At 40.3% G+C, this 15,707-nt stretch overlaps 2 protein-coding genes across 2 annotated transcripts; both read left to right on the forward strand.

Annotated features, from left to right (window-relative positions):
• The first annotated feature begins 505 nt into the window (after positions 1-505).
• LOC130181457 (potassium voltage-gated channel subfamily G member 3-like) lies at positions 506-6,099 on the forward strand. The gene is made up of 3 exons (XM_056395692.1): positions 506-2,010; positions 2,312-3,418; positions 3,525-6,099. Exons 2-3 carry the CDS (start codon positions 2,844-2,846, stop codon positions 4,168-4,170), a joined length of 1,221 nt encoding a protein of 406 aa, XP_056251667.1. The 5' UTR covers positions 506-2,010; positions 2,312-2,843; the 3' UTR covers positions 4,171-6,099.
• Positions 6,100-7,794: 1,695 nt separating this feature from the next.
• LOC130181001 (cytochrome c oxidase subunit 7A-related protein, mitochondrial-like) lies at positions 7,795-12,676 on the forward strand. Its single transcript, XM_056394721.1, has 3 exons — positions 7,795-7,976; positions 11,889-12,023; positions 12,335-12,676. Exons 1-3 carry the CDS (start codon positions 7,908-7,910, stop codon positions 12,473-12,475), a joined length of 345 nt encoding a protein of 114 aa, XP_056250696.1. The 5' UTR covers positions 7,795-7,907; the 3' UTR covers positions 12,476-12,676.
• The last annotated feature ends 3,031 nt before the right edge of the window (positions 12,677-15,707 follow it).

Here is a 15,707-nt window from a genome sequence, read left to right on the forward strand (position 1 = left end):
ACTAGACAATGGTAAATGAGCTGATCGACTGAGGAGCAGGAGCACAAGTCTTGTGAATGAAAGAAAATCATTAGCATGGTGAAGAGAAACCCTTTTATGACTGCACAGCAAGTCAAGAACACTCTCCAGGATGTATTTTATAATCAAGACTTCAAGACCAGAACCTCAGAGGATTCACCAACTAATACAAGCCCCTGGGGAACGTTCAGTCCTGACAAAACTTAGCAAGATGACGATGGTGATGCTAATCTATTGCACTATTGGAACAGTTGGAACAGAAAGGCAGCTTTGCTTGACTGCTCTTCATTGACTGTAGCTCTCATAGCTCTGTTTTTCGTACTTTCCACCCCAACACATTGGTAACCATTGGGACAGTACTCAGCCTCACACGGGGCACCATTATGTTGGGGCATCGGTAATTTATCATTAATTGGTTATCATAATTTAAGAAAATATTAATATTAAAAATATATATATCAAATAATAAACTAGTTATACTCGGGGCACCATCCTGAAACAGGAAAAGAATAGCCAATGTTGATTCAGTCTCAAATTATTATTTGGAACTCTGAATAATGGCCAATAACTGATAAATTACCGAGGCCCCAATATGACCCTGCCCCATGTTAGGCTGATAACTGCCCCAACAGTCACTAAACCACACCACCTTGGGTTCCAGCGGTGCCAGCAGGACTATATTTCATAGTACACACAAGAACCACCTGTCCGCTACCTTTTACGTGTCCCACACCTGCACATACAGTATGTCTACTCATCGAACGAGTGAGCGAGCAAGAGAGACGGATTGGATTTGTGTATTTCAGCGCTAAAGTTAAGACATGACCACCATAAAACTCTGATTAACCTACCATATGCAAGCAACAACAGCCAGCTAAATAAGCCACAATATACTATTATATATAGAACATCCCCAAGCAGTGCAGTAAAAGTTGGCATTAAGCGATGGATCTCCTCATTTAGAATCATCATCATAAGAACAGTTCCCTAACTAACTACTAAAGATACTGCTAACAATATGCAACAAAAAGAGCAAACCAAGCTGCTACAATAAACACTCACAAAGCCACAATAAAATGAAATTGAGCCAATACTGAATACTGAAATCTGAAGTTCATTCTGCGGCTGCTTGTTACATCAAACTTGCAGAACGGCCTCTGCATCAATTTCAATATCACGATGGACGTTAATCAGTGCTCCACATCTGCAGTGTCAATATTGGGCATCAAAGCACCAAACTCCTCCTTTATCTCCTGCTCTCCTCTTGAATCAATACTCATAATGATAGTGAGTGGATGCAGACACAAAGACAAGGATCTCCTGTTGCCACCATTTTATTTTTATGATTTAAAAAAAAATAAATAAATAAATAATTCATGGGTTCTATGTACAAATCTGTAACTTTTTGTTTTCTGATCAGCGGCACCTAAACTGTTAGACTTGGCAGGAACAATTTATCTACTGAATACAGGAGTGGATGATGAAGATGTAGTTTACAGAATCCTCCAGCAGAGGGAGCTGTTTCTACAGAATACGCTTGTAAATTAATTCATCACATGGGACTCGTTATTCAGAGCTGGTGTTTGATGTTCACTGAAACATAAAATCATCATGAAGTGGATTAAATGTTTAATGTGGAACGACGATGGAGGTCATCAGATCTGAAGAGAAGAAGAAGAATAACATGTAGGACAGGAGAAGAAGAGGAGGAAGACAAAGAAAAAGAAAAAAAAAAGGGGAGAGTCAGATTCAGCTTCAGCAGCTCAGACTGACTGCTGTTTGAATCATCGACTCTAATCCGCCTCCTCTCAGACAGCAGGAGGAGGAGGAGGAGGTGCTGCTCTTCAGTCTCACATCCAGCACCGAAAAGAAACAAACCAGAAGTGAAACAGGATCCACTGACGAGATTTATCCCGACTTTAAAACCAAAGACCTGCTGTGAGCGCTGACGTAAAGGTCTTGGTTTCACCGAGAGGACGAGCTTCATGTCTGGTGAGTTGTTGAACAGTGTGTGAAATCACAGCTGAGTTCTTTAGTGTAAAACTGCAGCAGCTCGGAGCAATCACACTTTGTTTTCTGGGTTTTTAATGTGATTCAGTTTCACCTAGTTTGACTAAAAATACACAACGGTGCAGTTTTATTCTATTCAAGCCGTTAAGAAAACAGGTTTGGAAGCAAGCAAGGTTTTATAAGAAGATGAAAATGTCAAGATCATGTGACAGAACAGCTTCAGTTTGAGATGGAAGACGGAGTCTGGAAACAGCAGCCTGTTTTTATTTTTTATTTTTAACAGGAAACTGAAGCCTTTATGACAGAGTGATGTTTGGAAGACAAAGTGAAGGTTATTGAAGAATAAAAGTTTGGAAGCAACAAACAGATGATGAAGCTGTGACGCAGTATGAATTTTGGTCAAAGACAAACTGAGGTGTGGAAGCTGAATGTGGCGTCAGTAACAGAAGACGATCTTTTGGGTTTTTGACCACCAGACGAAGTTTGGAAGCAGCTTCGGCTTTTAAACGCAAGATAAAGTCTAAGTCTAAGTTTAAACAAACAGAAACTAAGGTTTGGAAGAAGCACTCTGTTTTTATGAGCAGAAAATAAACTTTCAAAGCTTCCAACAGATACAAAGATGAAGTTCACATTTGGAAGCAGCTTCAGCTTTTTAACAAACGAGCGATAAAGTGCGGAAGAAGCCTGAAATTTTAACAAAGGAAGAAATGAAAATTGGAAAACAGTCGTCCGTGTTTTTATCACTGGAAACAAAGTTCGGAAGCAGTCTGAGTTTTTGAGCAAACAGAAAACAGAACTTGGTCTTACCTTTCAAGATGAAGTTTGGGAGCAGTTTTTGTATCCTGAATGTTGGAGGTCGCAGGTTTTCCTTCTCAGCCGAGCTGATGAAGCGCCTCCCTCTCAGCAGACTCAGCCGGCTGCATCTCTGCGTCTCTGAGAGCGAGCTGCTGGAGCTCTGCGACGACTACGACCGCGACAGGAACGAGTTTTTCTTCGACCGGCACTCGGAGGCCTTCAGCTTCATCATGCTGTACGTGCAGCACGGCAAGCTGCGCTTTGTGCCGCACATGTGCGAGTTGTCCTTCTACAACGAGATGCTGTACTGGGGCCTGGAGAGCTCGGACCTGCAGCCCTGCTGCCAGCGACGCCTCGACGACCGCATGTCCGACTGCTTCGTCCACTTCTTCCCCGAGGAGGAGGCGCGGCGTCCCGAGGAGCCCCAGAGCCACTGGCTGGAGAGAATGAGGAGGACGTTCGAGGAACCCACTTCCTCACTGGCGGCACAGATCCTCGCCTCGGTGTCAGTGCTGTTCGTGATCATCTCCATGGTGATGCTGTGTGCTAGCACCTTACCTGACTGGAAGGCCGCGGAGACCCTGGACCAGCACAGGTAGGACCCTTTTCAGACCACTACATCCATGTCTTGAATCGATCTCTGACCCTCTCTGATTGGTTCTCTCTCTCCTGCCTCTCTCTGATTGGCTGTCTCCCTGCAGGATCATCGAGGCGGTCTGTATTGGCTGGTTCACAGCTGAGTGTATCGTCCGTTTCCTGGTGTCTCGTGATAAATGTGAGTTTGTCCGTCGTCCTCTGAACATCATCGACCTGTTGGCCATCACGCCGTACTACATCTCCGTCACTGTGACGATCCTGACGGGGGAAAACTCTCAGCTGCAGCGTGCCGGCGTCACACTGCGCATCCTGCGCATTATGCGGATCTTCTGGGTGATCAAGCTGGCGCGTCACTTCCTGGGCCTGCAGACGCTTGGCTTGACGCTGCGGCGCTGCTACCGCGAGATGGTTATGTTGCTGGTCTTCATCTGCGTCGCCATGGCGATCTTCAGCGCGCTAGCCCAGCTTCTGGAGCACGGCCTGGACCTGGAGGCCGGAAACGAGGACTACGCCAGCATCCCCGCCGCCTGCTGGTGGGTCATTATCTCCATGACGACGGTGGGATACGGCGACATGTATCCGGTGACGGTGGCGGGCCGCGTGCTCGGCGGCCTCTGTGTGGTGAGCGGCATCGTGCTGCTGGCGCTGCCCATCACCTTCATCTACCACAGCTTCGTCCAGTGTTACCATGAGCTCAAGGTGCGCTCTGCCCGCTGCAGCCACAGCCTGTCCGCCGACTTCATCAACTGACCGCAACGCCACCGCTGAGTTCATCAACTGACCAAGGATAAATACTGTTGCCAAGGTGGATGCAGAATTTCCAAACAATCATCCTTCACAGCTGTTTACTCCTGACTGCTCCTCAGTGTTGATGCTGAAGCGGGAAATACTGCAGACATCAATATCTTAGTCACCGAAAAATACAAAATGTCACATTAGTTCCTACAAAAACAACTTAACTTCAGCTGTTTGTTTGCTGCTGCCTTCAGGTTTGTCTCAGGTTTTAGGCGCTTTATGTTTTATACCCACCACAAGTATCGAGCAGTCAGTAACCTTTTATTTTCTGTAACTTCAGAATCATCTCCACTGTAGTTTCATGGACAGATCCGTGTGATCTGATAGAAATTACTGGTGAATAGCCACGATGTTCGGAGGTAGTTACATAATAAATCTTCACTCATTTACCTGAGTTCTTACAAAAGAATCAGGGCAGTAGACACCCACACAGCTGTGCAGAGTCTAGTACAAAAATCTTCATGACTGAGATCCATTTAAAGTCACATACATATTCATTTATCTGTTGGAATCTTTATCGGTAGAATCGTCTAAAATCTACAAAAATGCATTGAAAGTGGATGAACTGGACACGACTCACCACCTCACATCGACCTTTCATCGAGCGGCTCGGCTCAGAGTTGTTTGTCACATCAGAGGCTCCGTTTTTTTTTTTCTCCTCTGCTGCAGAGTTCAGTCCAACCAAATCTAGGTCATGATGACTGCATCATTGTATTTATATCACTGAAATATTTCATTTTGAAAACCAATACCTTTATTCCATCCATCCATCCAGGCTTGAATTATTACCTTCAGCATCCCTCACATATTGAATTTTAGTGTATTGATAAACCATGCATCCAGCATTTTCCACACTTATTTATAAAAGAAGAATTTGGTCACCCTATATGATGATGAAGTGGAGATTAAATATAAAGTGAAAGACATGATCTTATAGTAAAACATTCTTTGTTCCGTTTTTTTTTTCCCCAACATCTCTGACTGTTAGTAGTTTTTTCAGGCTACACAAAAATGTCAAAGGTGTATTAATAAATTTAAATTTCACTCTTTCTGTTTACATTCTGCCAACATTTCCCTGTAAATGAGCTTTTTATTTTATCCTGAATTGAGAAGCACTTTGTTTATATTTGCATTTTTCCTTTTACATTTACGTTCACTCATCTTTTATCCAGAGTGACTCACAAGTGAGGGACACGACTGAAGCTTCAGAGCAGTAGGAGACCTTGGTGTAAGTACTACATCTATTCAACAAGTGCAAAGAGAGAAGGTAGAGAAGAGCGAAGTGAGTGTGAGGTATGTGATGAACTGGTGATACAGCCAGTGTTAAATAATAATGGTTCTAATGTAACGTTCTGCTGCTGTTGGAGAACCTCATCAGTACGACACAGAGGTGGAGAACCCCCTCCCCTCCTCCTCCTCCTCGTCCTCTTCCTACTCCCCCCTCCCAGGACAGACTGCACATGTTCAGCTGTTTGTGTCTGTTTTTGTTGGACAGTTGTGGGTTAAAATCTGTGGTGTAACTGGACACCGTCCACAGTTTCCATGGCAACGGCAGACTCAGAGACAGGAAGTGGAAGTGTTGGAAACATTTGGTTTTGAAAGTGAGGATGTACGAGCTGCTGGAGTGTGAAATGTCTCACTGGAGAAAGACACTTCTTCTTCTTCTACCAAAGCACAATTACATGGACTGTCCCTTTAATCTTCAAACACTTTTTATTCCTTCTTTTCCTCTATCCTTTCTTTTCTTCTTCTCTATTCTTTCTCTATTCTTTGATCATCTTGAAACATGTTAATAATCATCATCATCACTCTTTCTTTATTCTTCCTTTCCTTTCTGTTTCTCTTTCATCCTTCCATACTGTGAAATAAAACACATTATATCTGCCCATGTTTTCATGTCTTCATTAAACCACTTTTTTTACTTAACTTTACTTAATTTTATTGGCTTTTTTGTAACAGAAAAAAAAACCCCAATAATATAAAAAACAATGAAGAAAAACATGCAGACATTAACAAACAGGCGGTTTCACAAAGTACTGGCCTGAGGCTTGTGTCATTGTGATGGGTTATGAAGACAGATATAGAAACATAAATAAATGTTACTTACTCCATTTGGAGTTACACTCAGGGAGATGGGGGTTAAAGCTGAGCTCCAATGTAATTCATAAATGGTTTCCAACATTTCGCACAGTTATCAGAGGAGCCACAGATCATGAATTTCAATTTCTCATGTCTGAGACGTTGCATCACCTCCTTCAGTCACTGAGTCCAGCTCGTGGATGAGGAGTCTTCCAGTTGAGAAGGATCAAGTCTGAATCATATTATAGTTCATTCTTTATTATCATACTTTATTTAATGTTCTTCTGTAGCCTACATTTTTGGTACACTACTAGTCCTAGCAGCTAGAAACGTGGGAGATATGTCATATGACATTTGGTGATGATGGTTGATTTTATATGAAAGTTTTAATTATAATTTTCATTGCATTTCCTTAATTTCATATTTTAGTAGGCATTAAAAATAGGAATCGTAAAAATAATTTATAAATGAATGATTAATCCATCAGTAAATACTTCAGATTTAAAAATGGATCTACAAAAACAGCATGAAATTCTCATTAATAAACCATTTAGAAATACACTGATTAATTCATGAATAAATAATTGAATTTGAACTACTTTTTAAAGTATTCGAGAGGGCATTTTAAAAATGGAAATACATACCTGGATTCCCTCTTCAACTTCCATTTACCTTTTCCAGCTGTTGTTCCTATTAGGTAATTGATTAGCTTAGTCATTTAGGTTCTCCTTTTAGCCTTTCCAAGACACTGTGGCCCTTCAGTGCTGGTAAAACCCACTGGTTAACTCTCCAACTAATCAGAGAGCTTGTTACATCCTATGTTTTTCCAGTATTTATTGATGGATTAATTGTTCATTTATAAATTCTTTTCACAATTCGTATTTTTAATGCCTATTAAAATATGAAATTAAGAAAATGCTTTATTACTTTTCCTGTGACTTTACCGGCCCTCCATACAAAACATCATGAAACTTGGATGGATATCTCAAAAACCATGAGAACTGCTTCCTCATACCTCAGTGCTACTCATATTTAAAAATGGTAGCAATAGTGTCACCATGTAGTGAAATATTAGCTAACAAATAATGTTATGGCTAATATCTCAGCAACCGTTAGGTGTGGAAGAAAAAGAGATTTATATAAACCTCACCTAATTCAGTCATAATTTTTTTTCCCGCCATTTTTAGTTATTTGCTTGACAGACTTTTGATTCCCTATTTCCCACATCTTCCATCAAACTTGGTACAAACCGTGGTTCGGCGACCACAAACACTGTCCACGTGTTCGATTTAAGATATCATGTGTGGTTTTTCGGAAAAAACAAAAACAAACTTTGGCTCCAAATGACGTCACATTGATGATATTTTGGCTTACAGTGGGTAGAAGTGGAGACGTGTCGTCTATCTTTATGTATAGATTGATTTCTATTGAGTCATTACAGTCGGGCACGTCGCGGACACCTCTCCTGCAGGTCCTTCAGTCCGGCTCTGACGTCATCGCGCCGCGCGGTGTCGGCATCGGGAGGAGGAGCAGCAGCAGTCTGCTAAGCGTCAGAAGCAGGTGAAGTGTCCGAGTGTCCAGGTGTGTTTTACCTGAGTTTCCCGCTACTCAACATGTATTACAGACTGAACGGAGTGACGCAACGGCTCACCGGAGCTCCGGCCAACGCCTACAACCCACAGGTGAGACCGGAACACCGCGTGACCTTCTTAGCACCGAGAGAGTAGCTAATGCTAATGCTGGAAGATAAAGAGGATCAATACCGAGGATCCTATGTATCGATTATCGGTCGGTTGATTACTGAAGAGTCAAATATAAAATACACGTTTATTTTTTTTACCGGTTATTTCATTAATGTTAATAATTGATCAGTCATCCATTCTGATGATCAGTAAACAAACAGCTGCGGACAGGCTTAGGACACATTCGATCAATAAAGACGATATTCATTGATCAGCTGTGCATTGATCACCTCTGTATTGATCAGATATTAGTCTCTGAACGAGCTGATGATAGACAAGAGGAACAAATTGATGTTTATTTGAAAGACAAAATGATTGATAAATTAATGGAGAAACTAATAATTGATCGATCAATGATGAAAATAATTTGGCGTCTTTACATCAGCAATTCAGATTCAACATTAAAACAAAATGATTCTCTATTCTGATAAGTTTGTTTCTTCACTCAGTCACGATTACTGATCACTTTCATTATTGATTAATCTGATGATTGATTTCTTATTAATCTGATTAATCTGTGAAATGTCAGAAAATAATTCAAGTGTAAATGTTTTTCTCTTCAAACTTCAAAACAGTTGTGAAGGAATGAACGGATTATTGATTAAAGGATGCTCTGTTTCCTTTCAAACAGCTGCAGGTTAAAACCTTTATTATTATTTATTATTATTATTATTTATTTTAATCACTGATAAAACTCTGACACATGAACAAACTGACACCAGAAGATGAGAGCAGATTTAATTGATAAATGGCTGAAACTACGAATCAATTATTAAGATAGTTTCTGTTGATGAACCGAGTCGATCAATCAGCTGATTAATTCTGCTGTGAACCAAAACAAACATCGCTACAGACCATTGTTAGTTAAATATTAAACATCAAACAACAAGACTGATCCAGGATCTGGACAAATAAAGATTTTAACCTGCAGCTGTTTGAAAGTTTGTTCTCTGTAAACTCTTCTAATAATAAACGGCTCATCAGGAAAAACATCTGTGTTTTCATACAAACCAACAACAGTCCTGCATTCAGGGTGTTACCAGGAAACTGTGGCTCCTGTCAGTTTTATATTATTATATAATATATTGATCAGAGCTGGAAAGTAACAAAGTTCATTAACTCAACTACTTTACTGAAGTTCAGTTTGAGGTTCTTGTTCTGCTTAATTACATTTCAGATCTTTGTACTTTTACTGCTCCACAGAATCACAGAAGGCATCACCTGTAAAATTATCTTCAGAGCTGAAACAAGTCGATTAATCAATGAGTCCATCAATCAATCAGCTACTATTTGATAGTTGATTAATCATTTCAGTCGTTTAAAACCAAAAATAAAAAAATATTCTCGTTACCTGAGTTTTTTCTGCTTTTCTTTGTTTTTTACCTTAGATAATTAATACAAATTGGTCATTAATTGATTAACAGTAAATTACAGCTGTACCAGATACTGTGTGATGTTTCAAAGCTTTTTTTTTGGGGGGGGGGTCATTGTCCCTGTGTCAGTGCTGGTAACATTAGATGAGGGCTGCGGTTTTTTATGGTAATGCATACATAATAATGATAATAAATGCTGACTTAGACATTGATTACCATGGCAACAGTTGAAGCTTCAAAGCCTGGACACATTCAGCTGAGCCCTACACAAAGTTAATATTCAACTAACTGGATAATTGTTTCAGTCATTTTTAAGTAGGATCAGCTGGTTTTGTGTTTGTATTGGTTTTGATAATAATCAATAGATTCCTCTGTCATTGAGCTCAGTCTGAAGTTTGATGTGCAGCAGCTGTTCTGTGATCAGTTCACACTGAGACCTGCTGTTGGTTTAATGTAAATGATGTTAAAACAGACTGTTCTGAGGTCTGTTTGTGTAATATAATTATAATCCAATAATATAGTCAGTTTTTCTACTTGTTTACTTTTACTCTAGTAATAATTTGAATACAAGTATCTTTATTACGTACTAGTATAAGTGAAAGATGTGAGTACATCTTCCACCAAAAGTAAAAAATACTGGTTATGCAGAATAATAAGTATCACGCATAATATTTATTGATGTATTTGTGTGTTCATCACTTTGATGGAGCAGAGCGGATACATCTGTAGTAATTAGCTTAATAAAAATGATAGCAGTTCCCTAATGTAACTACATTAGTGTGATTTTCCCAATAAAAACCCTTTCTACTATTTTTAATCTAATTTACATCATTTTCTGTGGAGCAGATTCACTTAAGTGAATGATGTGTCCATTAGGAGAAAAGAGAGTTGGACCTTCTAGACGTTTGGATTGAAATAATTCAATAAAATAACAACATATCTGGATGCAGCAGAGGATAAATCAGTGTGGAAGTGCTTCCTCAAACCACTCGTCTTAAAACCCAGTTCTTTCACACTTGAGATGTTTGGACCAGAACTAATAAGATTACACATAATGTACACCATACCCACAATCTGTACTGGAAGCAGCGTTCCCATGGTTTAAACACCACTGATGATTTATTAGAGGGCGGTGTTTTCCTGTCATACAGTGATTCAGTTGATTTTTTTTTAACTTGTCAGGAAAAGGAAATTTTTGGAAGTTCTCACAGATAAGAAGTTGAATTATGTCAAAGTCTTATAATGTAGCTGATAACAGAAGTATTAACCATCTGTTCCATCAGTAAGGAAATATAAAACTGTATGAGATGTAGTTTAGTCAGACCACTCTGGATCCAAGTATAAGTCCCAAACACATCCAGCTGTGTATTTTTTATTTTTAAGTAAAAGTATTTATTTTATTTTACACTGTGTCAATTTGAATTTCTTATACAGGGGGATCAATAAATGTAGATAGAGGTAAATCTTATCTTAAAAATCGAAACAAAATGCTGGTTGACGGAGTGAAGTAATCCTTCAGATCTGTGTGAGTGATCACTCTGAAATTAGACTGAAGAACTGCAGTTTTCCCGTCCTCTCACAGCGTTTGGCTGCTCACCAACATCTGTGTTCGGTCAGACATCAGTGGGCAGCTCACTCTCCCTGTGGTCCTTAGTCAGCTGACTGATTTACTGTAAGGAGTCGATTCCTCTCTCACTCCTCTCACAGCCTTATTTTCTCTGACATTTACATTTTTCAGACCTCAGTCGTCAGTCCTCTTCAGATTTTCTCCCTGGTTCGTACTGGGACTGATCATGACCAGGACAAATCCTGCTGCATTTGTAGCTTGTTGTTCTGTTGTTGTCTCTTTTCAGACTGAACATCTGTATATTTTTTGATAATTTTTGGGATATTATCAATCATGTTGTCTGTTTTGTTTTGTTATTGCTGTTGAGTGTTTTAATTACATTATATTAGCAACAGCTATAAACTCTTTGTGCAACACATTAGTTTCATAGCATGTTTTCAAACTATGTTAAATGACATTGTCCCTGTCAAATAAATAAATAATCTAAACTAAACATTGGTGGACTGTCAAAAAAATCCATAAAGTTTTCACCATCTCTTACCAGCCCTCTCTGTGCCTGTAATTCAGAGTGCACATGAGAGCGTGCTGAGTGGGAGACTCTCTGAACTCACTTTTACTCATCATGAATTTATTTCCTCTGTGGCAGCAGAACATGTTAGAGCAGCGTTCACAAGCTGCTGCTGAAAGACTCACTATAGACAGACTTAAACATTCGCTAGCATAGCAACATAATAACCCACAATGCAACACTGTAAAAGACTGTAGTTACACTGGTCTCTGTTCAAAAAAATGTGTTGTAATGAATGAACATGTAAGTGTGTAGTCTTGAGAAAACACGAAACAAACACAAACACTAAAGGCGTCACCCGGTCCACTGGTAACACCTGTCTCCACCTGTGTGTGTCTCCTCAGGGTCTGCGTCCAAGTGTCCCACCTGTTAGTCCCCCCGCCATCTTCGCGTCTCCGACCAAACTGGCATCAGAAGCAGGAGGTCAGGTGGAGTACATGGGACCCAACAGAGTCCAGGAAATGCAGAAATTATTCCAGGTAAGTCGCCTTTATGTAGGTGAAACTGTTTACCTGACAGTTGGCGGCCAATCAGATGGCAGGATTCTATTTTTAAGGTTCTTGAGAGGTGAACAAGTCCTATAGGTCAAGGATGAGGAGACAGAAGTCCTTGAATATATTCAGTGGTCCTTGGGGGGGGGCTGAAAAAGTTTTAGGTCTCTGGTCACATGTAGTTTAATATTAAACTTAGTTAAACTAAACTCTGCTCAGGTGTGTTTGTTGTAATCATGTGACCTGTATGAGGCGATATAAGCCCCGCCCCTCACTGGTAACCTGTTTCCTCGTCTCAGAAAGCAGATGGGGTCCCGGTCCACCTGAAGAGGGGTCTGATAGACAAGCTGCTGTACCGGACCACCATGGGTCTGACTGTGGGGGGGGCGGTCTACTGCCTCGTAGCTCTGTACCTCGCCGCCCAGCCCGGCAACAAGTGATGTTACAGAGCTGCCGCGTTCTGATTGGACCAGAATTTTCCAGCGTATGTTAAGTGTGAATGGACGACGAGGGGTTCAGGGATGAGTGGAGGTCTCTGATGAGGCATTCAGGGACAGTCTGTCTGCAGATAAAAACACTCTGTACAGAAATATGATTTAGTGTGGTGAATTAATAATAAAGTATATTTTGTTGTAAAAGAATCAGTGTGTGTGTGTGTTTCTGTGTTTAAATAATAATAATAGTAATAAATAATAATAAATGTTTAAATGATAATAATAATAGTTCCAACAGGACAAATTTATGAAAAGATGGGAAAGATGGAGAAGAGAAATGGTACACCCCAAGTTTTTTCTTTATTTTTTTGTGTCCGGTTTTTTGTTTAAGTTATTTACACTGGTTTGATTTTTCTGTTCAGTATTTAATGTATTGGGTATTTACTCGTTTGTTTTTGTTTTGTTTTTTTGTTTTCTGGTTAGATGCCTATAATATCATTTACTTCACTGGTCCTAAATTGTTTTTGTACTATTTATTTTCACTCATCAGTCTCAGTCTCATAGAATGTTTTAAAAGTATCATGAAATAATACAATTAAAAAAAATGAAGAAAAAAGGAAATGTTTAAAATAAACAGACAGGTACTTGATGGACACACACCTGTGGACAGGTGAGGTGTAATCTTCCTGCTGCACATTCAGTCCATTTTTACAGTCTGTGGTTGTTCTGTGGTTTTACAGATGTTTCACATGTGTCAGCTTCAGAGTGAGGAACTGAAACTCTGCTGTCAGACTGATGTGAGACCAGTTTGAGATCAGGCAGCTGCAGAAAAAAAAAAACATCTGTAAAATTTAAATATAAATTAATCTGATTTCACTGGGGACAAAACTGTGAGACATCAGATGTTTGTTTGTTCCTCTGCTCTGAGCTGATCCTGTCTTTATGAATCCTGATCCTCCTCATTATCTCCGTCTTATGTTGCTGGATTTTCGAGGATTATCTCTTCTCTCAGCTTTATTATAAACCCGTCCAATCAATACACCAGCAGACCTCATCAACAAATTGATATAAATATGAGAATCTGTAGTTTGTGAAATAGAGGAGCAGATCAGTGATGTGATAAGTGATGAGTAGTAGAAGTATTAGCAGTAGTAGCAGTAGTAGTATTCTTGTTTTCGTGCAGGTGAAACAAAAGAGAATCTGAACAAAGAAGACGAGTGGAGTCTCCATGGTTCCTGTGAAGCTGCTGTCAGATCTGTGATGAGTGTGATGAAATGTTTTCCAGTGGATACAAAGATTTTGTGTTCAGAGCAGCAGGTTTTTGTGTGTGTGTGTGTGTGTGTGTGTGTGTGTGTGTGTGTGTGTGTGTGTGTGTGTGTGTGTGTGTGTGTGTGTGTGTGTGTGTGTGTGTGTGTGTGTGTGTGTGTGTGTGTGTGTGTGTGTGTGTGTGTGTGTAGGCTGCATGCAGTCAGACGGCAGGAGGTGGTGAACTGATTCATTCTGTCAGAAAAACTGGTTCAGCTTTCATCTGACGACCTTCACATCTCGTGCTCCACACATACACACACACACACACACACACATACACACACACACAGCTCGTCTTTGTCCTTGGTTCAACACAGGAGAATGTGAATGGACTTTGGTCACAGTCAAAGGTGACGGGTTAGTGTGTGTGTGTGTGTGTATGTGTGTGTGCGTGTATGTGTGTGTGCGTGTGCGCAGCAGAGCCAGAGGAGTCGGGTGTTAACGATGTTCATGAGTTCATCTGTAAAACTGAACAGATTCAGCTTCATCAGATCACACTGCATCTGTTACACACACACACACACACACACACACACACACTGAAACACACACTGAGCTCAGCCTGATGAGACGCGATCCTAATATTGTGTAGCGTGTCATATCACTGGCTCTGTTGCCATGGAGACGGTGATGGGATGCTTGAGGTGAGGCGTCGCGGTAACAGATCACAACACAGTCTGAACTCTGTCCAAATTATTAGGAACATGTAAACGTCACAGCAGCTTTTTCACTGAATCATTTCCACATTGTTTTCTTATTTTCACATATTTTCTCATTATTATTAGAAAAACAAATTATTCAGAGTTTATTCTCTGAGTATAACAACATATGAGCGCAGTAGATAACTGCATTTTTCAAATGTGGATACAAGTACTAAACTTTGACAAAACACCACTCAAAAATTCAAATTGGCCACCATTTCCAAGATGGCTGATATTTCTGGCAAGGAAATGTCATTTTTCACCCACAGTGTCTCTTATGAATCATCTACGTGTCTAATCAAACATTTTAACAACATTTAGTACAACATTTAGTACACTGTTAATAATTGACCTGCGAAAATTGTAACAGTTTACCTATATTTTACAAATTAAAAGTCCTGGGTCCTCAAGCCACAGCTTGGAAACCAGACTGTTGTAGAGTGTGTGTGTGTGTGTGTGTGTGTGTGTGTGTGTGTGTGTGTGTGTGTGTGTGTGTGTGTGTGTGTGTGTGTGTGTGTGTGTGTGTGTGTGTGTCTCGTCTCCACTGGATCTGTTTCCTCTGTAGTCCTGTGAGGCCTTGACCTGACTCTGTGAACTGCCTTGAGTGCTGCACAAATGAAATTGAATTGAACTGAACTGAATTAGAGTCTGACCCAGAATCCTGTTTCACCGTCTCCATGGTGACGGACAACATCGGGTCACTGTCTCCATGGTTACAGCAGGATTCAGGCTGTGGAGACTAACAGAACTTTTGAGGTAAAAACTGATTCGGTTTGACATTGTTGTTTAAAATCTCACAGCCTGTCTACTTACTTTTGGCCACAAGTGCAACTGAAAAGCTGTTCTTGTGGCCACTTTATAGTTTTTTCTTCTAATTGATTGATTAAATATTTTATTATCATTATTAATTAATTTCTATGACTTGCTGTGACCTCAGCAGCCTCACAGGAAGTTAATTAAGAGCAGCAGCACCAGCAGAGAGGCATTAACGAGCCCCTCACATCATAAACAGCTCAATGATTAACATGCAGGCAGCATGGAGCTGGGATTGGCCGACATCACAGTTAATTGCTACCTGATGATGTCATGAATATGCAAATTTGCAGCTGCAGCTTCCTTCACTCAGGACATGAAGTCCTCGTTCAGCCTGGATTCCTGATCTGCTCAGTGAATTCAATCATTGAAGTTGTTCTGCCTGTATGGTCTGGTCTGGTCTGTTCTGGTCTGGT

Source organism: Seriola aureovittata, chromosome 14 (assembly GCF_021018895.1).
Source record: "Seriola aureovittata isolate HTS-2021-v1 ecotype China chromosome 14, ASM2101889v1, whole genome shotgun sequence".
In the NCBI taxonomy this organism is placed as follows: Eukaryota; Metazoa; Chordata; class Actinopteri; order Carangiformes; family Carangidae; genus Seriola; species Seriola aureovittata.

What these genes read in the sequence shown, in the direction of transcription:
- LOC130181457 (XM_056395692.1), top strand. Translation starts at nt 2,844, where the DNA reads ATGAAGTTTGGGAGCAGTTTTTGTATCCTGAATGTTGGAGGTCGCAGG. An exon ending in GAGACCCTGGACCAGCACAG is followed by an intron (nt 3,419 to 3,524) that starts GTAGGACCCTTT and finishes GTCTCCCTGCAG; the next exon opens with GATCATCGAGGCGGTCTGTA.
- LOC130181001 (XM_056394721.1), top strand. Translation starts at nt 7,908, where the DNA reads ATGTATTACAGACTGAACGGAGTGACGCAACGGCTCACCGGAGCTCCG. An exon ending in CCAACGCCTACAACCCACAG is followed by an intron (nt 7,977 to 11,888) that starts GTGAGACCGGAA and finishes GTGTCTCCTCAG; the next exon opens with GGTCTGCGTCCAAGTGTCCC. An exon ending in AAATGCAGAAATTATTCCAG is followed by an intron (nt 12,024 to 12,334) that starts GTAAGTCGCCTT and finishes TCCTCGTCTCAG; the next exon opens with AAAGCAGATGGGGTCCCGGT.